The 24962-nt window shown below is 44.0% G+C and overlaps 1 protein-coding gene across 4 annotated transcripts in view; it reads left to right on the top strand.

The window, feature by feature from the left end:
• Positions 1 to 24962, top strand: part of TFB1M (transcription factor B1, mitochondrial) — a 440085-nt gene that overhangs the window by 54252 nt on the left and 360871 nt on the right. For all 4 annotated transcript variants that reach the window (XM_078649185.1, XM_078649186.1, XM_078649184.1 and 1 more), the window contains one exon: positions 10869 to 11028. In XM_078649185.1, coding sequence (XP_078505311.1) covers positions 10896 to 11028 — 133 coding nt within the window. In that variant the 5' untranslated portion in view covers positions 10869 to 10895. The remainder of the gene's footprint in view (positions 1 to 10868; positions 11029 to 24962) is intronic.

Genomic DNA, 24962 nt, shown 5'->3' with positions numbered 1-24962 from the left:
CTCTACAAGCTCCTCCCCTATCGGCCAGTATGACGTCCAGGACGAGACGATTTTGGAGCACGACAAATCTCATAGCAGATTGCTCTTCAGTTAAGTTACCTAGAGCGGAAGTAGTCTCATTCACTACTGCTTCAAGGGTTCTGGTTAGCCTACGTATTAGCTTACTATTCTGGACAGGACCTATGAAGAAAAAGAAACCTTTATTGAAGTCTTGATACTGTTCTAAGGTAGTTTCAGTTTGATCGACAATTGGGGACTCGATCTCCCTTCTATGTCTAACGTGTACTAGATGTGTGTTTCTGTGATAATCGGACGGGGCTAGGAAAACTGGTGGCAGTAGGAAGGCAATGTAACATGTTCCATCCCAATCGAGGGGCAGACGAACATATGCGGTCTGACCACATACAAAATAAGAATGACGTGAGGCTTTGAAAATAGATTTCCCACTGTCACTATACTCGACCACAGTAGTACAATCACTATGACCTACATGTGCGGAACCATTCTTTCTGACACAGAATTCGCCTTTCACTGGTAGAACTGAAATAGCAGGCAAATCTGGAGTAGTTTCGGACTGAACATTCAAAACCATGAAATTCGAGGAATAATTACCTAGATCATATACTTCGTTTTCCAGATCTAACCCTGTTCTATGGGAAGGACCTTCCTTGTCTTGGAAACATGTCTGATTCAGGAGAAACATATCATTTGAGGATGACGTTAACGTGGACCATGCTCCACACGAGCCATTATGTGAAAATGGATAAGGAAAGAGTGGCAGAACTCCCTTCGGTGTCTGGAAAGGGGGGAGTCGACCACACACCCAACAATTAGTGGCATTGCTGGTCTGGTGTGAATAATGTAACATTCGGATAAACGTATTATTGCGCATGGCAAGACGATACGATAACTCGTGAGGAGGCAGGTCACTAAAAGTGTGCTCTACTGTAACATTAGAAAACATATGTACATGTGAATTAATAGGAAAACATAAATGTAAAGCATAACTTATGCAAGTAACCATAAGACTCAGAAATAGCATAAAAAATAAAGTAACAATACATCTACTTCGAAGATTCTTTTGATAACGTATTCTCTTAGAGTTTTGACTAACTCTCTCACTGTGTGGGTCTATCTCATACATGTCAGGAACCTGTCTAACCGTTTCACCCGAGAGGGACTTAGACAATTAAACTGGCTGACTTACTAGACCGAAGCTTATCTTTATACTCCTGCTGCGGAGTTTTCTCTAACAGGGGAAGTTTAGATTCAGTGTCTGGGCAGTCCTTGAGAACGGGGCAGTCCTTGAAAACAGTCTTTGGTTTGAGTCCATGGAATCTCTTTACATGACTGGAGTGCAACCACCCTTTTCTTCCTTCAATCTTCACGGCAGTCCTTGTTGTCAGTAACACAAGTCGGGGCTCCGTCCAGCGGGGCTCCAGCGGACTTGAACGATCAAAATTTCTCACGAGGTCGCCTGGTATGACCTCATGCGGTTTCACTTCGGTGTTGTCTGGAAAAGCAGCGGCAACCTGTGAACGACAAGAGTGTAGTGCAGACATCAAGGAGGCCAGGTAATCTGTCAGCATATTACTGTCAACATCTGTAATTGTACGTGGTCTAGGTGTACCCCACATGTTTGGGGGACGACCGAAAATTACCTCGAAAGGGGACAGACCTGAACGGGAGTGAGCGACCATTCTCATATAGAAAAGAGCGACTGGCAGTGCTACTATCCAATCTACGCCTTTCTCTGCGCATACTTTGGCAATGCGGATTTTCAGAGTCTGATTATGTCTCTCTACGAGACCGGCTGCTTCAGGATGTCGTACACAATGGAACTTCCATTGGTACCCTAACAGAAGGGATACTTGTTTCATGAGCTCGGATGAGAATGGCTGGCCGTTATCTGAATACACGACCCTAGGCAATCCATAGCGGGGGAAAAACTCACGAACCAACTGCCTGGCAGTGGTCGCGGCAGTGTAATCTGGAACTGGATATGCTTCTGTCCATCTGGACAAAGCGCATACAACTACGAGGACATACTTGAAACCTCGACATCGCTCCATCTGAATATAATCCATCTGGAGGACTTCAAAAGGGTGGTCAGGAGGATGGAATCCACCTTGTTCCACCGGGACACCTTTACCTGGATTGAACTGACAACAAATCATGCAGGTACGCACTTTCTGCTTGGCTGCTGCTCGTAAATGCTTGTTAAACCAAAGGTTCTGAATACTGTCTAACATGGCTTTTTCTCCTAAATGTGCTGGACTATGTGCGGTGTTAATAATGACTTGAACCATAGAGTCGGGGAGAAACCATGTGGCTTTTCCCTTCGTCAACCATCCTTGATCTGTCTGGACCCCTCCTTGTTCAGACCATTTCTTGATTTCATCGGGAGTAGCATGTAACTGTATATCTAGTACATCTTGTGTAGGGTCCTTAACTGTCATACAAGTAGTCTGATCGGGAATGTCTGTCTGTGTCATGTTAACTGGAATGTCTGAAGTCTGAGCTGTAAGCTTGGCTGTTCGATCTGCCAGGTCGTTACCCTGGGAAATGATGTCAGTGACTTTCGTATGTGCCTTGCACTTCATGATAGCGATAGCTGTCGGTAAATGTATTGCATCTAACAGAGCTTGAATGAGGGGGCCATGCTGAATCTTGGTTCCATGAGAAGTCATAAAACCTCTTTCTTGCCAGAGCACTCCAAAGTCGTGTACGACTCCGAATGCATAACGTGAATCTGTGTATATGTTTACTTTCAGGTTCTTTGCTCGTATGCAGGCTTGGGTCAGAGCGACAAGCTCTGCTGCTTGAGCAGACAGGGTGTCAATACGATGTGTTTCTATAACTTCAGTTTCAGTAGTCACTGCATACGCGGCTACTAGTTCTCCTGTACTTGTTCTCATACATGAACCATCCACATAAAGTGTCAGGTCGGGATTAGGTAATGCAATGTCTGTCAAGTCTTGTCTTGGTTTTGTCATGGTGTTAACAACTTCCACACATTCATGTGTGGCAGGATTTGGGGTAACTGACGGTAACAGTGTAGCTGGATTTAAAATGTTGCAGCGTCTGATTTCTATATGTGGCTGAAACAGTGTCAGTTCATAACCTGTTAAACGTGCAATTGTCAAGTGCTGAGTCTGTGTTCGGTTTAAAAGAACTTCCACGGAGTGTGGAACTTGTACTGTCAGGGAATGTCCTAACACTATGGAATCACTTTGTCTGATAGCTAGAGCTGTGGCTGCAACTGACTTGAGGCACGCAGGCAGCGCCTGGGCCACTGGATCTAATGTGCTAGAAAAATAAGCACAGGGCTTGTATTGTCCTGCTTGATCTTGTGTGAGAACAGATAATGCAGTACCATCCCGTTCAGTGACAAAAAGTGTAAAAGGCTTACTGTAGTTCGGTGTTGCTAGAACAGGTGCTTGGCATAAGGCTTTCTTTAACTCATTGAAAACAAGTGTGTGTTCCTGGGTCCAAGGGAGGACAGTCGATACGGCTGCCTCCTGTGTCGTTAACTGTATCAGTGGCTTAGCTAGAAATGCATACTGAGGAATCCATTGTCTGCAATAAGAAGTGAGGCCGATAAAAGCTCGTACCTCCTTCTGAGTCTTGGGCTGTGGAAGATGTGCTATTAACTGGATACGGTCAGGTGTCAACTGCCTACCCCTCTTGGACAGTAAGTGTCCAAGGTAGACCACTTGCTGGACACAGAATTGTAATTTAGACGGGGACACCTTGTGCCCCATCTCGGCCAGGAAATACAAGACTGTAAGTGACGCACGCTCTCAGTCACGTTCAGAACGGGCTGTGATCAATAGATCATCGACATACTGGAGCAGGGCAGTGTCAGTTGGCATGTGAATATTGTCTAGTTGTCTTTTAAGCGCTTGACTGTAAATACTAGGACTTTCTGTGAAACCTTGAGGAGCTCGTGTGAATTTATAGCTCCTTCCATTTAAACAGAATCCGAAAAGGAATTGGCTGTCTGGATGAATGGGGACACTAAAGAATGCGTTCTTGAGATCAATAACAGTGAAGAACGTAGCTTCAGAATCAATGGCAGTTAATAGGGAAGAAATATCTGGGACTACTGGGTACTGGGGTATGATACATTTATTAAGTTCTCGAAGGTCAATCACTAATCGATAAACTGGAGGTGCATTTGGATCAGTACGTTTCAGAATCGGAATGATAGGAGAATTACATACATTGGAGTCAGTTTCTACAACTACTCCTTGAGCAATAAGTTCGTCAATAATTCTGGATAAGGCTGCTACAGCCTCAGGTGGCAATTTGCACTGTCGGATTCGTGGTAATACAACACCTTTCTTCAGGGTAACACGATGGGGTGTGATGTGCATACAACCTACATCAGTTGGACCTTGCGCCCATAAATGCTGTGGTACATTCAATAATCTTGGATCAAAATCACGTAATACATAATGACCTTTAAAATCTCGCAGAAACAGTCGCACCCCTTCTGGGGAGCAGCATATAACTGCTCCTAATTCTTTCAGAGCCTTTATACCAAGTAAGTTCTCTGGACAGGATTTCGTTAGTAACAAGTCTGTAGTTCGGGATAATGGACCAACTTCTAGAGTAACTGGTTTCGATATTTCATTAACAATAGGCTTTCCTGTAAATCCAAGGGAAACATTTCTAGAGCCTGAGAGTGGAGCCCCTGGAACCTCGTCATGACTGATGGTAGTCCTACTTGCCCCTGTATCAATCAGAAACTTTCTGTCTTTCCCTAATACTTGACTATGTACATAGGGACCCTCTTGATCTACAGGAATCTCGATGAGAGGCAAGCCAACCTCCCTCTCTAGGCTGGCTCATGAATACGGCTGATAATCTGGATACTCTGACTGTGCGTACTGGTACATCTGCTGTGTAACGTGCTGCGTTGCAGCTATAGGCTGCGGTACTGTAACTGTCTGTTGTGCGTTCTGCGGTGGCTGGGAAGTCTGTGAAACTTGTTCTTGTCTAGGAGGACTTGGTCGCTCTTTTGTCTTACCAGTAGCTATGTTGTGTTTCAGAACTGCACATTCGTTTATATAATGACCTGGCTGTTTACAGTAATTGCATGTCCCTTTAACGGGAGCTGTAGGGTGACTGGCTTGATTCGGACCCCTCTTCTGACTGTCTTGCGGAACGGACTGTGCAACTAGTACTTTCATTTACGTGTCTTTCATACGTCTCCTTTCATGTTCCTGCTCTTCCCTAATTCTGTTCTGGTGATACTGGAGCATCTGGAGCATTTGTGACGGGGTATTAGCTTGCCAGGTACTTTCGACTTTCAGTACTCGATTTTTAACTTGTGGACTTGAATTCTCGACTAGTTTGGTAACAAAAAGATGTGGATAAGATTCACTACTTGTTTTCAGACCACTATTAATAATGAAACATTTCTCAAATCTAGAATAAAAATCACTAGTATCTTCGTCTTGTTTCTGTTTACAGGCTGAGATGGCATCCCAGTCTTCCTTTTTCGTGGCTAGTAATCTTGGCAAAACTTGTATCAGTAACTCGGGCAATGCTTTAGCTTTATCCCCAAGACCGGTACCTGGAACTCGTGTGTTATCTTCAATCTCTAATGCGGTCCAATCTATCTTTTTCTCTCCCACCTCCCATTCTTTTTCTTTAAGTTTTTCATATATGCCCGCAGGCAACAGGACCTTTAACATTTTAATGATATCAGGATACGTGTATTCTCCCATACGGAGCATGTCCTTTAATTCACGGTGGAACCCTGCTGGATCTTTATCGTGACAAGGTATTAACTTTTTCATTTCCAGAAGTTCTATTTTCGTGATAGGGGTGTAAACAAATACTCGTTCTAGACCACCCCCCTCTCCCTTAACTGGATGTACTTCTCGTAACGGATTCTGTCTGTCTATGTAGAATGATTTTCTTACTGGAGGTGGGACAGGAACAAAATGTGGATTCAAGAACGTTCTGTATTTGTGGCGCTGTTCTAGTATGACACTAATTAAATCGGTACCTAGACCTTTCCATCTGTATTGGAGTAACTCGTTCAGCACATCATGTAAAGGACCTGGATCAGAATGCTGACCCTCATACGATGTAATGAGGTGTTGGATCATATACGTACCCACCAGACGCTGCTCGGCTGGGGGCAGTTTCAGAAACATTTGGGCCACTATTTCATCTGGAAACGTGGTGGAATCACTAGTCCATCGTACTGCTGATCGGGCTAGTTCTTGTTCATGCATGGTACTAGGCTCGCTATAACCTATTCGTGATTTCAGAATTTGATCGGTGGCCTGGAATACTTGTTCAAGAGAACACTGTTCTGGTACTGGAGGAGGAAAAACTTTCTTGTAATCTAGACGTGAATGTCGGTCGGAAAGTCTAGTTCTACCTACATACGCTATTCTGGAGGGATTCTCGCTGTCTACCTCTTCACTGGAAGAGTCATTCTCTTTCTCGGTTGCTCTTTTTGCTTCCTCCTTCTGGTGTATACTTATAATATTTCCTTACGAATTTTCTTGTACATACTTTCTATACTACCTAGTGTCTTGTGTTTTCCCTCGGCTATGTTGTCACTCCACTTAGTCAGACCTTTAATCTCATCTTTGTCTTTATCAGGATAATCTTGTTCTCTTATTAAACAGTTAATCAAGAACTGTAAAATCATATGTTGAATCTCGGCTTTTCTGTGTGCCATAGCTTCGTGAATACTTCCTGGATTCTCTCCTGTACGGACAAAACGATATATTCTGTCTAGATGATCCTTCATGTCGGGCAGGGTGACCAAAAAGTTGGCAACCCGTCTTAAACGTACTGAATATAATACCATGTGATCTTCGCCTGGGACTGGATCATATATACAGTCGGTAAGAAGTCTCTTGAGGTCTGCGTATGTAGCCACCTTTGGCGTACGCTGTAACGTTGCATCTCGCGGCGTCAGTCGTCTTACTTGAGGCGGGGTGATAGGAGCACCTCCCCCGGCACCTCCTGAACTGGAATCGTCAGTTAATACTGTACGTGCTGGTAGAGTGACTGGCAAAACGGGTACATTTAATGTGGGCTGGTCCGGGGGCACGGGCACATTAACAGAGTCCCCGGGACCAGTGGCTGGAGGAACAGGAATTACATTATTTACAGGATGCTGAGCGTGAGCAGGCGGAATACGATTTGCATATTCTGGGACTGTGTCGTCCAAGTAGGACGAAAGAAAAATTTCAGCTGCAGTCGGTTTATGACGTAGCTTAATCGGGACCAATGGTGGCGGTAAATTACAGGGTGCTTCCGGGGTTGCCTTCGGCAAGCCCTCGGCAAGAAGAGGATACATACCTTTAATAAGGGCATTTCTCTGTCTGTCTGACTGTTCTACTCTAACTCGTTCACCTTCTTCAATTAATTCCCTTTCTTGGGCTTTTTCTGCGGATTCCCTACTTAACTCTGCTTTTCTGAATTCTTTTTCGGTTCTTTTATGAGATTCTTTGCGCCATAACTCGATGGCATCTTTCTGGGACTGTCTGGCTTTCTTTTTCCATAATGCTTCTTCTACTCGCATGATGCACTCGGCATCCCATGTACCTGATACAGGCCATCTATATTTCTCTTCAAGATGTTTGGTGTAATCCACCCATAAGTCTAGATATAATATGGCATTTAAACCATGCTTGTGATACATAAAATGTCCAGGACTGTCCCTAGGAGGGACAGGAACTGATTCTTCGAGTAACCCCTTTCTGGTTCTGATCTGACGTAATTTCGAGAACAGAGGCATGGCTGAATTATACTTGCGAACACAATACACAGTAATCACAGTAATGAAATGGCAAACAAATCACTCATACCACGACATAGAAATACATTAATAACAGTTCGAACAGAATTCTACCTGATACACTGAAAACATAACACTTGAATTTCTCGAGAACGGACTTACTAGAATTACTGGATGCACTGCTAAAACAGTACAGAACATACCGGTCTCATAAAGAGACACGTCATACCGTATCCACCTAGATGGACACGTCGGACTGGATCTGTGTACCCAAACCCATCGGACCAGGAACAAACCAATGATCCTGTCTAGATACTTCCCCCGCAACGGTACTCACCGGGAAGCAGAAACTGAAGGCCTCGGACTGGACTGGACTGCTACGACGTCTGGTTACTACGCATGCGCTTCGGACCTCTGTCTTCGGTTACAGGTGGGCCTCCGGATACCTCGGACCTTGCTCTCTCGGCTTGGGCTCTGGTCGGGACGAACCGCATTCCACACCGCCTCGTCTGGATGCCGGACCGCAGTTTCCATCTCCTCCGTGGGCCTGAGGGAGACTTGAAGCAGAAATATCTGCACATGCACGGTAGAGTTCCGTCACGGCTGTAGAAGGGTCCGGGGGCCTGCGTTACATCGCCGGCGCGTGGGGAAAGGGCACGTCCCTATTCGGGCGCCATTATGTGGTAAATAAATAATTAATTACCGGTACTATTTTTGAATACATTAATAAAACAGATAGCTCAATAAATAAGAGGCAAGATCCGATGTATCTGAGTCGAACGGGCTTTATTCAGGCATAAGGGAAGGGACAGGATCGGGACAGCCTGAAATAGAATGGCATAGAAGGCAGCTGCAACGTTTCATCAACAGTACATGATATATATAGTAACACATCACAATTACATTACATACAGTAGGCGTAACTAGTGACAAGCGTACGATAAGAACACATGGGCGTGAAAAGAAGGCGTGCACAGGGCGTGCACGTAGACATGTGATGAAAACGTCACAGAAGTGTCATAAAGTGGGTGGAAACATGGAGGGGGCTACCTGAGCAGCTGGAACCTTTAACCTAGTAGTGCGCGCAAACGGGCCATGACGTGTTACCGGGGAGAACTGGGGGCTATGACTTCTGCACTAGATGAGGAGACGAAAGTCTGCGATGTCAGGACGACATGTACCTATAGCATATCTGGTATCTGGTGTTTGGAGTACATGTTGATAGAATCTAAAAGTTATCAGGGCAAAGGCTACTTGACACTAAGGCTGGTGCATGCATATATTCTACATGTATTGCGTGTGTTATGAATCTTCCATGAATATTAATACAGTAATTCTCTTGCATGGAGACAGAAAGACTAGACTATAGCTGAAGATGTTTATGCGGTTCAGTAGCTTAGGAATGTGAAGACGGAGAGCTGAACTGATAACTAGAGGCATAACATATTCTTGGCAGACAGGCAGGCAGAGCCAGGCCGGGCACCGCGCTGCGCGGCAGGAAGTAAGTGAAGGGTCAGGGATGCAGGTGGGGGCTGCATCGCTCCTCGGAGTGAGTTCTGGAGACTGGAGCTTGAATCTGGTGTCCGGGCCCTTTGAGGCCTAGAAACGGGGACAATGCGGGGAATATAACGTGCATACTGTAAAACGTGGCAACATAGGCCTAATACTCGTTGCTTTCACGAGAACTGGAAACTGGCATACTAGAGTTGGACACAACTATAATTGCGTCTTTAATCGATCATAGGGGGATATATGCATATCGATCATGTACATATAACATAGGATGGGGAACACGTAGGCACACATAACAAGGCAAAATTCAATTTTCCTCAGAGTGGCTGGTTGTCAAGGTTATTTCTTCGGTAGCCCATCTACTCCTCATGGTGACCTGTAGTGCAGACTCAAGTTCTCTTTAACGTCTCAGGGGTCTTGGCCATGCAGTGGGCAGGCTGCCAGTCAGGGTAAGGACAGCAGAAGCATAGCATCAGAGCAGACCAACAGAATGTCAGCAGGGCGTGTAGGCTTAGTCCTACCCGAGAGAAATTGGGAAGCACAGAAGCTTCATGCTTTGAATTCAGCAGCAGGATTCACGCAAGTCCTGAGTCCAAATTATGTGAGCTGCAGGGCAGGAACATCTTATGTACCCAAAGCTAGGTGGTCTAAGAGATGTCCCACTGCCAGGCTGTGTCCAGTGCATCTCACTAGTGTGAATGGCAGCCTCACAAGCTGAGGCAGTGCTTCTCTCCCCAGGGGGCCCTCTGTGAGAGCCCCCTTCCCAGAAGTCTTCACTCCACGTTGGAGGGAAAGTCAGGCACGATATGTCTTCTATGAGCACCATTCATCCTTTCTCTCGCAACCTCCAGCCTTACACTAATTAAATGTTGCCAAACATTTACTCGTGACCCTGAAGACAGGTATACTGGTTATGTCCATGAAGTTTTTTTACCTTCCACACTCAGGCCGATTAGACCACTTTTACCTCAAAAAGTGTAATATGCTACCACCAGCCAGGGCTTGATTTAAGGGGGGTGTCCAGATGGGCTACCACTTTGAGACTATGGGTGGGGGACCAATTGTCCCACATCAGAGTCTACCAAAACCTGCATTTTGGGTGGTTGTCTAGGGATACAGGGCACGGAACCTACTACCAAGAACAAAAAAAGTCCATGTGAAACTTTTAAGTACTTAGGTGAAATAGACATGGCACACGTGCACAATGTGCCAGCGACTTTGTCTTCACACAGATCTTCACACGCCATGGTGGGGCCCAGCTATTTCCGAGGCATTGCACCAGGATATAAATATTAGTTGGCACTTCTTTTTTGTGATCTCTTAATGCAAAATACATTTTTTTAAAAGAATGTAATGCCATGAATGTATTTCTCGGATTTCCTTATACATAGTTGCGAGTCTTTCACTGGATTTCTTACTATTCTTATGAGCTATATAGCACCACATTCTATTGTTTGAATAGATACTATATCACATGTGCGTAATCAGTTGTGCAAACCATTCCAACAACTATTTACCCTGGAAGTAATGCATTTTCATTTTGTTGGTTTCTTCTTGTATCCTCTCTTTACTTGTGAAGATTGTTCTGCTGGAACAGTTTCTGAAAATGACAGTTTCAAGTAAATTGGCCACTTATCGTTTGCCACCACTACCAACCGTTGGAGAAATCATAAAATTATTTAATCTCCGAGCACAGAAGCAGCTATCACAAAACTTTCTGCTGGATTTGAGACTTACAGGTTAGTGATTTAAAAGATTACTCTCCAAACCTGTGTTGTCTGTTGGTTATTGTGAATGATAAGGCGTGCAACAAGAGCTATATAATGTCTTGATTGGCTCAGTGTATCCGTATACAGAGTAAGGTTTTTTTTGTAGTATACTAATTGCTATTATTGGATGCTAGAGCAGTGTAGTCATCTCAAAAAGCCAGCCATAACATTTTCTGTGTGACAGCAACAATCAATTAGCTAGTTTTTGGGTTCCATCTCTATTTCATATTTTTTGTTGGCTCAAATTATTTCACTAAGCCAAGTTCACTCACTTGCAAGTCCTTTATGAGATTTAACAGTGGCAACTACAATAAAGCAAACCATATTTTTCATTGCCACACCCAAGTTCTCGAACTCTGCTACTCCCCTTTGCCCCACCCAAATGAGATTATCCAATTTTCTTATTCTATAATAATCTAAAATTCGTTATTTTATCAACACAGGGAGCAAGTGCTCTGTAATGTAATCTGTGTTCCTTGGTCATCAACTTTTCGTTCCATTTTAATATTCATGTTGCACCCCGATTACTTATCGTACTCATCAACATACTACTTCCTGCACTCATAAATGCCTTTGTGAATTGGCCCGCAAGGCCACAGCAGAAAGTTGGCCTAACTTAAGCCTCCTAGATTCTCTTTATAAAAGAGTGTGAACAACCACATCAATAGATTTACATAATGTAACAGATTCTACATAAAGCCATTACCCCTTCTAAGAATACTGTTTTCAAACTTTTGACCAAAAACCTGGAAATCCATATTTCCAAAAGTGAGAAAAATTTACATATTGCCATTTTTGGCATGAATAACATTCAAAATAGGTTAATGAGTGCAAGTAAGTTCAGTCGTCATGCTACCTGAAACAAGACATTGTTCTACAAACTAGCATTTACCCTTTTCTTGGCTTCAAATTTTACTTTGATCATTACAGAACCTTTCATTTCATCTAAGAGAAGAGCAAAGACATTTGCTTGTTATGTTCATTTGTTATGGAACTCTCTACCTACTGCAGTAAAAACATTTGGAAGACCTACATCTAATTCAGAATTCTGCTGACTGACTAATACAACCATTGGCAGAGTTAGTAGGTCTCGCATTGGCTGCAGACTTTTAGCTTTGCCAATGTGAACAGTTTTTGCAAAATTGTGGAAGGCAACTACTTTTTGTGCATCGGAAGGAAGGAAACACCGCAAGACAACAGCAGCGGACCAGAGTGCTACTAACACTTCCCTTCTACGATCCCCTATGCGGATGAGCTAGAGGTGTGCGAGTCGGGTGGAGATCGAGGCCGACACAGAGCCCTGGCAGCAGACGAGGAGCGCTGGGAGGTGACTGAACCGTGGGACCCGGATCACTTTGCCGAGATAGACGCGTATCACTGCTGACAATTGCTCCACGGATCAACAGTAACAGAAGGTGCAGAGGAGCCGGCGGCCGTCACTACATATTGGCGCCTCCACCTGAGCTCAGTGTGGGCTGTGTTGGAACTGGGCACCAAGAAATAACTTTGCGGGAGTGAGGAGGCCCAAGCCCAGCGGCCAAAACAAGCAGAGAATTTGATGTAAAAGTGCGATCTGAGTGACCGAGACTCTGTATATTGCCTGATGACACCGGAATAGACTCCGGGTGCAGCGCGAGTCTCACTCTTCCCCCCCCAAAAACAAGCATTGGCATAGCCAATAGGTCTCGCCTTTGGGACCTTATAAGTGTTTAGCCATGCCACAGTTGATGTTGTTGCACCAAGGATATTGTGCTGCATAACTAAATACCTATAAGGTCCCAAAGGCGAGATCTATTGGCTATGCCAATGCTTGTTTAAGTATATCTGTTGTCATGAAGTAACAGACCCTTGCATCTTCTTCTAGTAATTCTAAAGTGTGTGGCGTGCAGCATGCTGACTATGAGAGGTGGGCACGTCAGCAAATAAATAGGGAGTGCCAGGCTGGCCCAACGAGCCGGTACATAGAAAGACGTCTTATACAATTAACACAACTATCTTTTGTTGACATTTTGAAGTGTTTCAATGTAGTTACTGCACTGAGTGACGTACTGTAAACTCTTCATTTATAAACCTAAACTTACAAAGAGTCTGTAAAAAAACACCACTCTCACGATGCCCTGATGATGTTGCCATGAGTGAACCAAAGACTTTTCAGTGGGTGAATAATGTAGGCAATTTTATTCATAAATTTGAAGCAACATTATGATCCTCTAAGCCATATAGGGGCAGTGCTGTTCTTTTGTAGAGTTCATTCTCTGCACCTTAGTACTTCTAGATGCTCTCGAAATTGTTAAGAAATATGATGCACAACGAAGAAAAACTGATTTGCTCTGAGTGGGGCAATTTAGGGGTCTGCTACGCATTGCAGATGCACTGGTACTGAATTCACCAAGTCCAGGCGGTAATTCCACCCCTGTACTGTACAATCACAAGTTTAGTGGCCCAGTTTGGGGAATTAACCCGCAGCTCCAGGATTGCAGGCTACTTTTCATGTGACTGTCGTCACTTCCGTGCACCTTTATGCAAAAGGTAGATGGGAGCTGGGGAGCAAAGCACTCTGGGAGAGTGCGTGTGTCATGTCCCCGCATGATGGAGGAAGGGGTTGTGTGAAAGGTGCCCTAACCGGGTGCGGAAATGCATCTGGCAAAATTGTAGCAGGAATTATAGCAACGAGAAGTCCGTTCCGGATGGAATCGGCGCCTCCGACGGATGGGTGAGGTTCTGAGCCCGGATGTCTCTGGCACACAGCAGTTCATTCACTGTACGGTCCCTCCCTCTCTCTAGTGTTATATAATAGAAGCTAGTCCTTGTGGTTAGCTGACCTACATTATCAGACGGTATTCAATAAAAACAGATTTAAATAAATGCACCACAAGCTAAATCAGTCTAACACCACATGCGAAGCATTACTCCGTAGGCAAACCAACTCACCTCATCTCCGCGCCCAAAATAGTTTGTGTATGTGAATATGCACCGAGCAATCCAGTAAACGGCACGTCTGGTGTTACTTTCCATAATACAAAGGTAAGTGTAAGGCAGAGCGCTTTATTTATATGTTAATAGCAATGTCCTCCCTGACTCAGTAAGGGGAAGAGTGAGGTCGGAGGTCCTCGGATGCAACTTGCCAGAAAGTTAAAATCTGCACATTTGTGAAACACAGCTGCAGTTCTTAGGTTCACTTTTACTCACTTTTTTAAAAATTCACACAGCTACTTCTTTTTCTCTTCAAAGTTGCTTTAGAAAGGGGAGGGGGAGTCTGCCCTGAGACCTTGGCTTGGCTCTATAATGACGTTGCAGTTCCACAGAGCAAGGGCCGAACCAGACATGTAACCAGAGTCTGACTCGAGCCGTCATTGGCCCGCCTACAAACATGTATCACTGTTCATTTTTTGCCAAAATGCTTTTGAAAGTATCACCAACAACATATAAACAAACACAGTAAAAGCTTCATGACCAACAACACATAAGAAGACAACAGAACATGCCGGGTCAGAATAAATCACACATAATGGATGCATCGCCTCACGAGGGCCAGTAAAGCTGTGCAAACTTAGGGACAAAGAGCAGGAAACAGAATGAGAATAAGCAAAAAACTAAAGCACGGCGACTTGTGTGTAACCTGACACACAAGTAGCCCTGCGCGCCGCTGTTTTTTTTAATGAGCCATGACGAGGGAGAATGACAAGGGAGTAAAGCCCATTGACGCAACTGCACAGCTGGTTACAAGCACAGTGGTGCTTGTGCTGCCCTCCTCCTTGCGGGAGTGAGCAGCGGCAGCGTGAAAGCCATATGTTTCCAATTAGCATGCGCGCCGCTCGCTCCCGCAAGGTTGATGCCACCACAAGCACGAGTGTGTGCTTGAAAATGAGCAGACCGACGGCTAAAGGCCCTTCTATGCAGCGCATGCGCGCTGCGTAGGTGAGACCTAAAAAAGGCTACTGCAGACTGGGACACACTACAAACCGTGAGGCACAGCATGATCACTACCCTGCCCTGATTGAGCATATGCCTGCGATCACGGAACTCTGCCTACAATACCCCACTGTATCCATAGAGGCTTTGGTAAACTACGTAGAGGCTAGTGGTCTGATTAAAATGGTCGGTGCTTGCCAGAGCGTAGGGATTACGTTCCTGAATTGAGCAGACGGACATACAGTGTGAGAGTGATACTTTAGGTAGCGGGCACACGACCAGCGGAACCCACGCTATACCGACTCGGGGTATAATATGGGGTTCACCAGATGGAAACAGACGGAGCCGCTGGTCACAGGAAGAGCTGAACAGAATGAGAAGGATGATGTCCTCAGTGCCCCTGACCCAAGCTATATCCATCAACAGCTGAGGGAGGTAATATCGACAAACTGGATTTAATATTGCAGGAGATGTGTGAATCCAGAAAGACAACCAAGCAGCAAGTGAGTGCCCTCACTACAGGCTTTACACTTCTAAAGGCTGATCATACCAAACTAGCAGAAATGGTCCACACTAACAAAATGCAAATTGCAGAGAGATTACCACAGCACAAAACCCACTCAGCGCAAATTGAACAACTGCGACCACAACTCTCCGGCCTGCAGGATAGGGTGGATGATGCAGAAAGAAGGGCTTTACACAACAACGTATGGATAGTCGGACTACCAGAACACAGTGAGGGGTCCAACCCAACTCAAGATGTAGAGCAATGGCTAAGAGACATGATTGCGCCAGAGGGCCTCACTGAACTTTTTAGCGTGGAACAAGCGCACAGGATACCATCGAGACCCTCACCCCCTAAAGCCCCACCCAGACCAATAATAGCACGCATCCTCAATTTCAAAGACCGGGACACTCTGCTCCGCTCGGCACGGGAGAGGGCCCCGATTCAATTTTAGAGCATGCGCTTATCTTGGTACTCAGACTTTACAATGTCAGTGCAAAAACTGAGAGCATCGTTCCAGGTTGTTAAAAAACAACTCGGAGGTAATATCTTGAAATATGCCCTCCTCTTCACAGCCAAAGGTGATACATGAGCAAAGATCCCACTTTTTTGACAGCCCGGAGGAGGCGGAAAAATGGATAGAAGTAACACTGTCACCGGGCCCATCACAAAACTCATCACAAGCCACAACACTAAAACCGCGTGAATCCCTAAAGGCTGGAGGCAGTAAATCAGACCCCAAGACCCCCGTCTCGGAAGGAAGCTTCGACGAGCCCCTCCCAGGAGCATATACTAGAGGGTCAGAAGTCGGCGATATTAGAGGCGACGGCATTAGATGAACAAGATACACACTCGTCGACAGGATCACTTGACTCTTCACAGGACTCTACGATACACTCAGACTCAGACAACAGTCTGGCCCTCTTTTCTTCTGTCACCCCATAGATCATAAACGACTACTTGGGCTGATGTATTGGGTTTGTATGCACATGTCCAAGGGAGAATTGAATTTATAAAAGTAGTCATATTGTGCCCTATTGCATACATTGTAATAGCAATACTAATTCATATGTTATGTCCGGGGACATGCTCGCTTGGTTGTGACACTAAATGTGCTGTATTTCACCCCTATATTTCCTACTGAATGTGATTCCCACCCTCCCCAATGCAATTGCAGCTCTGTACCAATTGTTAGACTTTATAATTGTTCTTCATAATATAGTTTGGTCCTCCACTGTTTATGGGGGAACCTTTTATTGGGGTTTGATATAGTTTTGGGTAGACTCATTCATTTAGATACAGTACCAACCACCTAAGGGTGCACGCGTGCAGGACACCTGTAACACCCCATGACACGTCATGGCTCGCACCGGAAGGTACAAGATTTTGACTTGGAATGTTAGGGGAATGAGGTCTGTACACAAAAGGGCCTAGGGTCTATGCTCAATTAACTAGGAGGAAGGCTCACATCGCACTAATACAGGAGACGCACCTCACTCATTCTGAAGCCGACAAATTAAGGAAAAAATGGCGGGGGTAATTATACTGTACATCTTATTCCGCATTTGCAAGGGGAGCCGCTATATGGATAAGGAACGGCACCCCGTTTGTAGTCCTGCAGCAGAGAATTGGCATTAATGGTAGATATGTGATGCTCCTTGGCACTCTAGATGGGGAATACTTAGTACTCGGCAGCATATATGCCCTCAACACAGATGATGATAAGTTCTTGGAATCACTAAATACGGTGTTGGCAGACTGGGAGAGGTGTCCCTGGGTAGTAGGCAGGGACTTCAATGCAGTACTGAACATAGATCTAGATCGCTCCCACCCCCCTATATTGGGGGCTAGCAGCAGAAAACAAGCAGCAGCCTTGGAGGGCTGGGCAACCTGATGGATGCTTGGGGACGCCTGGCCTTAGTGGCATCTCCGTTAAAACGAGGTAGAGACCCCAGGGACATGTCTAGTTATTGCCCCCTTTCTCTATTAAATACGGACTATAAGATCCTCAGCAAAATTCTGGACCCCTGAGATTACATCCATATCTAACACAATCAATACACATAGACCAGTGTGGCTTTGTCCCGGGCAGGAGTACATCCCTCAATACTAGGCGCCTACACGAGATACTCACCTTGATGCCGGCAGATGACGCAGAGGCAGGTTGTATCTCACTTGATATGAGACAGACGTACGATTGCCTACACTGGTGCTATATGATACGAGCCCTACCACTATTCGGAATAACAGACGAATGGGTGAACTGGGTCCGGCTATAATATACAGAACCTACTGCCCGGGCCCGAACAGGGGTCCATATCTCAAGGCCCTATCCTATAGCCAGAGGATGCCCCCTTTTGACCCTGCTATTTGTACTGTTGCCTGAACCACTAGCTACTAAGATGCGTGCAGTGGCGAGAGAAAGAGGTATCACACTGGGAACCATGACTCACACACTCTCCGCGTATGCGGATGACATCATACTTTATCTCAACAATCTTCGGGGTCCCAACGAGCCCCTCCCCACTGTGTTCTGGCAATTCCAGACACTCTCTTGCCTGTTGATCAATGAAACCAAATCGTATGCTTATTACTTTAAGGACTCGGCTCGTATAAAACCCATTCACTTTGGCCACTGGACGTTCCCCGTTGGACCTGTCACATTTATTATCTAGGCATTCAAATATATAGAGAACCGCAGAATCTGTTAGACAGTAATCTGGGACGTGCGATAAAGGCACTTGAAACCCAAATAGCGTTCTGGACCTCACTGCCGCTCTCTGTAGCAGAAAGAGTGGCCATTTCCAAAATGGTTATGCTACCCAGATTGCTTTACTATTACACTAATCTGCCGATATTAATCCCGGTGCACATATTCATAACACTAAACCCGCTACTTTCCACGTTAATCTGGGGCAGAGGGCGTAGAAGAGTAGGACAACCGAAACTACAGCTGGGTACAGACCGAGGGGGCTTAGGGATTCCTGACTTTCAGGCATACTATTATGCCAGTCAACTCCAGTGGCTCTCCTACTGGATAGCGGGCCGCAACTTGCAAGAAATAGGGATATCAAAAAAGGAATGGGAGAGGGGAGTACTCCATACCCTACTGCTACCCAGAAAGAGGCCTCTAGCGCTGGCACCGTCACTATTGAAAGTGGCTGTCTCATACTGGAAGAAGGCCATACAGTACACAGGAGAGCTGACTCCCTACACCCCTCATATCCCGCTACTGGGGATTCCTGCACCGTCTAGAATAGTTTCTACGAGATGCCTGGGTAAGTGGTCAGACAAGGGAGTGAATACGGTGGGGATGTTGTTTGCAGAGCACATGCCCATGAACCATGACACTTTTGTTTGAGAGCTAGGGCTTCCCAACACATTATATATCCTCCATGCTACTATTAGCCGATGTGTGAGACGTACCTGGTCACCTGATGGTACAGAACCCAAGACACATGAACTTGTGCACATGCTGTACTTAATGGGAAATGGGGGACATTTGGCTAGATGGTTATACAGAAGTATCCGTATACATGTGGCTATCGCACACCTGGAGCTCAGGAATAAGTGGGCTAGAGACATTGGACATGAACTATCGGACAAGGAATGTGAACGAGTGGTAGAATACCCCAAGAAAGTGTTCTGTAACCCTAAGTTTAGGATGATACAACTAATGCTGGTACACAGAGCATACCTGACACCTCACAAACTGAGCAAAATGTTCCCTGGCGCAACAAATACATGTCCTAGATGCCACACACTGTCGGCTGACTTATTACACATGCTATGGGCATGTCCACAACTAATAGCCTTCTGGGCACTGTACATAAACTCCTTCATGAAGTTGCACCTGGAATAGGCAGAGATACGGTAGAACGTTGCATCCTTGGATTAGACAAAAAGGGTAAAACACAGGGAATGCAAACTAGATTTGGCAATCTGATATTAATATTGGCGAAACGCTCAATCACAATGAGATGGAAATCTATCGAGCCTCCACCGGCATTGGCTTGGCTTGAAGAGGGGGTCCGATGGGGGAGAAGAAAACAGAGGATTGAGGAAGAATCCGATTTCCTTAGAGTGGCATTCTCTGCTAAAATTGTTGGTTTCTGCTGAACCTTCACTGCAATAAATACTAGGTAACATTAAAGCCTTTTAACTAGGTTAAGTATCCAACAGGCACAAACCCTGCAGGAACCCTACAGGCCTTCATCAAGTGAAATTGTAGGTTGAGTACTTGACACACTTGGAAAGGTTGTGTATGGCCTGATATCTATAAGTCATGATAACACCGAAATGAGTCTGGGAAGGTAAGGGGAGGGATCAGATAGTTAATTGATACAGGGAGGGGGGTGGGTTTTGTTTGCTGGCTAGTATTTCCCGATTGTATATACAGTGTTGTTACCTTGCTGATACTACTTAGATGTAAATTTAGGATGCTAACACTACGTTCTTGTTGATATATATGACCAAGTTGGTTTTGTCCGTTAAATCCAATAAAATATGTTTTAAAACAGTTGGTTTCTGTCTAGCAACTTTGTGCTTTGACTGGCTAAGATAAACAAAGACTGTAGGAAACCATGAGTTTAAGGCATGGCTAAGCAAGATGGTACTTTTGCCGAGGTCTGGTTGGCTACCCTGAAAATCCTACATAATCCTGCTTAAAGAAAGCAGTACTCCCACCAGTGAAGCAGAGAACAGTTCTATGTAGCAAGATGACCCGTATGAGAGCAAAACCATGCACAAAAACATCGACAGAAGACCAACTTCAGCTGGGAAGATGGCACAGTGTTGGACCAGAGACCAGACGATCAGGACTTTGTGGATAGAGCACAAGGATCTACATGCTTTAACCCTTGAAAAAGCCCCTGGTTTGCATGCCACCAAGAAGCGAAACACGTGTTGGCTACTTTGATTTATTAACAGAGGTGAATTACAGCTGAACTTGACTTGTCACTCAAGAAGGAACATGAAAAAACATGATTTTGTAACACAACAAGGCAATATTTGATTTAATATTGCAGAAAATTACTAGAGTATTTGACTGATAACCAGCGAGATGTATGATAAGATACAACCCCGTGGTTGTTAAAAATAAGAACTAAAAAAACAAAATAAAGACAAAATGAGTCAAAAACAACTGGATTTGTGAGTTTTTGGGAAAAAGTTGTACCGAAGATTCCATTACCATTTCCCTCATAAACATATATTCTTATGAATATAATTGATATTTGATGTTATAACTGAACAACTACAGACTGTGTCATTAGGACAACACAAACCGCAATAACTTTGGGAAACAAACACTAACTAAAGTTGATTCACAATATAATCAAGAGGAGTAGTTGGCCTAACCCTGATTAGATTGTTTAAGGTTTCCCCTGATAAACTGTTGATTTGAAATACAAAAGGTATTATAAATTAGGATAGATTGAGTTGGGCCTGTGCTTGTATGTACTACCTTATACACTCCCCATCTCCTGCCCCAACCTGAACTTCAGTTGATTGACAGGACCAATGGCAGTGTAGAATCACCGGGAACAAAGAAATAACAGATTGGAGAAGGTTTTTTACCTCACTAGCACAATTAGACCAAACCGGCTGAACCCACATCAGCAAAGAGAACCTTTCAAGATCTGGAAAGAGCTCTTAAAGTGGTGGGAAGCACAGCTCTTAAAAAGTACCTAGGGTGGGCCGTATCCCAAGAGGCCTTAGAATTTTAATATTTCCATCCACATACACATCACCGGACAATGTAAAAAAAATGGGAAGACAACTTACGTAATGCATCAAACAATGTGATCAGACAATTAATCGCCATAGCACAGGAGGAATACGAATAACACAAGATAGAAGTGGATACTCTCACTAAAAGAATTGAGGAAGCAAACCAGGGAGAAATTACAAAGAAGAATTATGATATTCTGAATAAAGTTATAGATGAATTTGAGAAACACATAATTAGGAGGAAGAATAGGAAATTTCACCAACACCTAGTACACTACCAACTGGAACACGTCTACCCTTTTGCTAAGAAATATAACTACGTAAATACCCAAACTGAGCTACCAAATTCATCAGACATCCCTAACAGACCCAGACTCTCCAGGTGAAGAAGTAGAGCTATCGAAAAACAGGATTGGAGTACATTTTTACGAGAAGGTTTGAAGACACAGGCTTGGAAATGTAAATGCACTAGATACAGAACGTAACCGCCAAATATCAGAACAGAAAAACCGTCCAGAACAGGAGTATAAACCCGATCATGGAGGAAAGATTGTTGATGAAAATTGCTGGAGTATTTGACTAATAACTGAGGAGATGTATGATAAGATGCGACCTTGTGTTGGTTAAAACATAAGAACTAAAAAAACAAAAATATAGACAAAATAAGTCAAAAACAACTGTTTGTGAGTTTTGTAGAAAAAGTTGTCCTGAAGATTCTATAGTCAATTCCCTAAGAAACATATATTGTTATGAATATAATCGATACTTGATGTTACAACTGAACAACTGCGCACTATGTACATTAGGACAACACAAAAAGCGCAATTACTTTGGGAAACTAACACTCTAGGGTTTAGTGAGCACACCAAGGTCTAATTGATTCGGTTGTGGAGAAATGGGAAGACAATCTTCGGAGGGCCCTCAACAGCAAAGAGTGTGGGACCGACAGTTAGCATACCCTGCTACAGTATCACAAAACGTTAGATTTAAACTTGTTCAATTCTTTTTAATACACCGGGCATAATTCACTACCAGTAAAATAAATGAATACTTCTGAGGAGCAGACACAGAGTAGACTTGCAGCACAAGCTGTGGTCAAGTCCCTTCTTCACACAGTATTGGGCAGAAAATTCACACTGCTTAGTCGGGTTACAGGCAACAATATGTTGCATAGTTGAAATGCCATAGCCTTAGGGCAGTTTAGGCGAACTACCAGAATTAAACTCACTGCCTATTTTCTGGATCTGGTTCTACTACTTGCTAGGAGGCAGGTGACCTGACATTGGAAAGCAAACACACCTCCCTAGGTCCCCCAATGGCGTCGAACAGTTGAGGTATGGGCAGAGGCGGAAAGCAGAGCATTGTGGCCGGAGGAAGTGAGAGGATAGAGGAAACGCCTCCTTTTACAAGATTATGATACGCTATTGGTAGCCTTCCAGAACACTACCAGGAGTGATGCATTCTCCCCTTAGACAAGGCACCTGGTCTGATGGTGTCAGAGTGCTGCCATTGCTAAAGCATTGCACCCCCCTTCTTAAACGCCTAATCAGCTTGCGCAGGTGGCTCATCACGGGATTACCTCCACAGGTTGGTCTATTGTATGCCCCTACTCCGACCCACCTATTTTCATTCTGAGCATTGTTCACACCGTTGTACCCACAGCACTCGCCTGGGAGCAGATGCCCTTGTAGCCAATGTCAAGAACGATTTGCGGCAACTTGTACAACCCCCAGATGTAACATAAACTGCACACTCAGTAAGAAACAACTACCCTCACCCAAAAGTTTATTAAAGGGTTTACATATTTGACTTTTCACGGTTCTAAGCCCCTACACAGTTCTATCACATGGCCTTTAATGCTGGATGTCTTTTCTTCTACAACCCAATATGCGAATAGTGGTGGTAGACATCATGGTACATCACGCTTTCACCCTTTGTCGATGTATAATGTTGTTAAGATGAAAAAAATCTATACATTGTTTTTTTTCCGGAAAAACAAAACCGATAACAGTAAAACTAATACAAATGTTAAAAGTGTATGGGTCCATTGTTCGGGCAGCCTACTCCAATGATGCACAATATAGGTTACTATGGCTCGATCGAGTCACATTCTTGGTGAGAGAATATACATAATAAAATCCTAGATGGGCAGAAAGTGTGTCTGACAAATATTTACTGATTTACTGATGAGAAATAATTCTTTGGTACACTGCTAGGACAAACAGCACACTTGTCAACACTAGGCTGATTTGGGCTGGAGGCATGAACTGTGTATTTACTGGTGAACTGGACAAATTGTCCCCTAAAGCCACCACTGAAGCAGGTATAGTAATAGCATTGACAGAAATATGACAGTAATAAATATAATTGACCTATGGACAACACATCACCTGACAGATAAAGCATATTCTTTCTACTCTCCCCAGTGGCACATATAGGAGATTAGATCAGAAAAGACCTTAAAGAACAAACCTAGTAACTATGACAGTCTCGTTGAGAACCTCAGAAAATGGAAGCAGTACTAGAGAAGTTTACAGACCCCCACATTCCAGGCTCTGTGAATTAAAACTGACAAAGAAATAATATAAAAAATAAGATCAACATAATCTCGCTCAAATTTACTACAAAAATCAACGTAGAGAATTGTAAGGTATGGAACTACAACACACAGGAAACCTATAGTAGGAAATGAACTAAAAAATGCTTGAAACTCAATAGAAGAATATCGATTGCTGCGATCTACTTTCTGTAAACAAACATGAGTATTGATTATAAAATACTGATAAGAACATGACATTACACACATACGAAGAATCAAGGTTGATAAGTGGGCGAGGCAGGTGAAGTAAGTTCTAAGAGGGTTTTTATTTCTCTTTATTATTTGTATTATTCGGCCTAAATGTACGTATTGATACAAAGTTTGTGAATGCCAGTAAAGTTGAGATGTAATGAGTATGTGATAGAATGTTAAATTCAATAACGAAATAAAAAAAAAATGAAGAGTTCCCAAAGTTTAAAGAGATCACCTGAACCCTTTTACATAGATTAACCCTGACCATTGAATACCATGGAATCTTATGTTATTTTCTTCAAAATTATAGAAGTATTTGAGATTGTGTCTCAGCCCCAGAAGATGGGACAAAGAGACAATTGAATTGTTCTAACTGCTCTGCTTTTCAAACATGTAAATGTACACGTATTTACCTTTAAACTAGATATTAGACATTTGGTGTATTCATTGTTATTACTACTGTCATGCAGTGTCTTGAGTTCCAAACCATCTGTTGCCCCCTAAAGAAAGCATTGGCTTCTTAAGCAGCGATAAATAAATTGTACATTTGGTCTTGGAACACCACTGGTAAAATAGAAGCATCTCTGAAACCACCAGGCAACCACTGACTGCTCCAGAGAAAAGGCCTCATTAGCAATTTTTGCAAGTACAAACTGAGTCCGGCCCTGAAATGTTTAAGAAAAATAAGTAGTCCAAGCAGCTTCCTTGCAAAGAAAAGATGCACAGCTAATTTTCTACTTTCAAGAAGATTGCTAATTTATATGTTCATCAACCAGCAGTAGTTACACGGTGCTGCAGTTGTCAAGGAACAGGTTCTGGGTGAACACCTGCTTACTTCCTTGTGACCCAGTCCTTTTTTTTTTTTTTACTGCCCATAGATGGATTTTTGCTGTTGTGGGTTGGTCTATGCTGCTGGTGGGACAAAGGGCCTCTGGCTGATTTTTGAAGGTAGTCCACCATGTGTTG

The sequence above is a fragment of the Lissotriton helveticus genome, chromosome 6, assembly GCF_964261635.1.
Source record: "Lissotriton helveticus chromosome 6, aLisHel1.1, whole genome shotgun sequence".
NCBI classification, from domain to species: Eukaryota; Metazoa; Chordata; class Amphibia; order Caudata; family Salamandridae; genus Lissotriton; species Lissotriton helveticus.
This window is presented reverse-complemented; position numbering and strand designations above follow the sequence as displayed.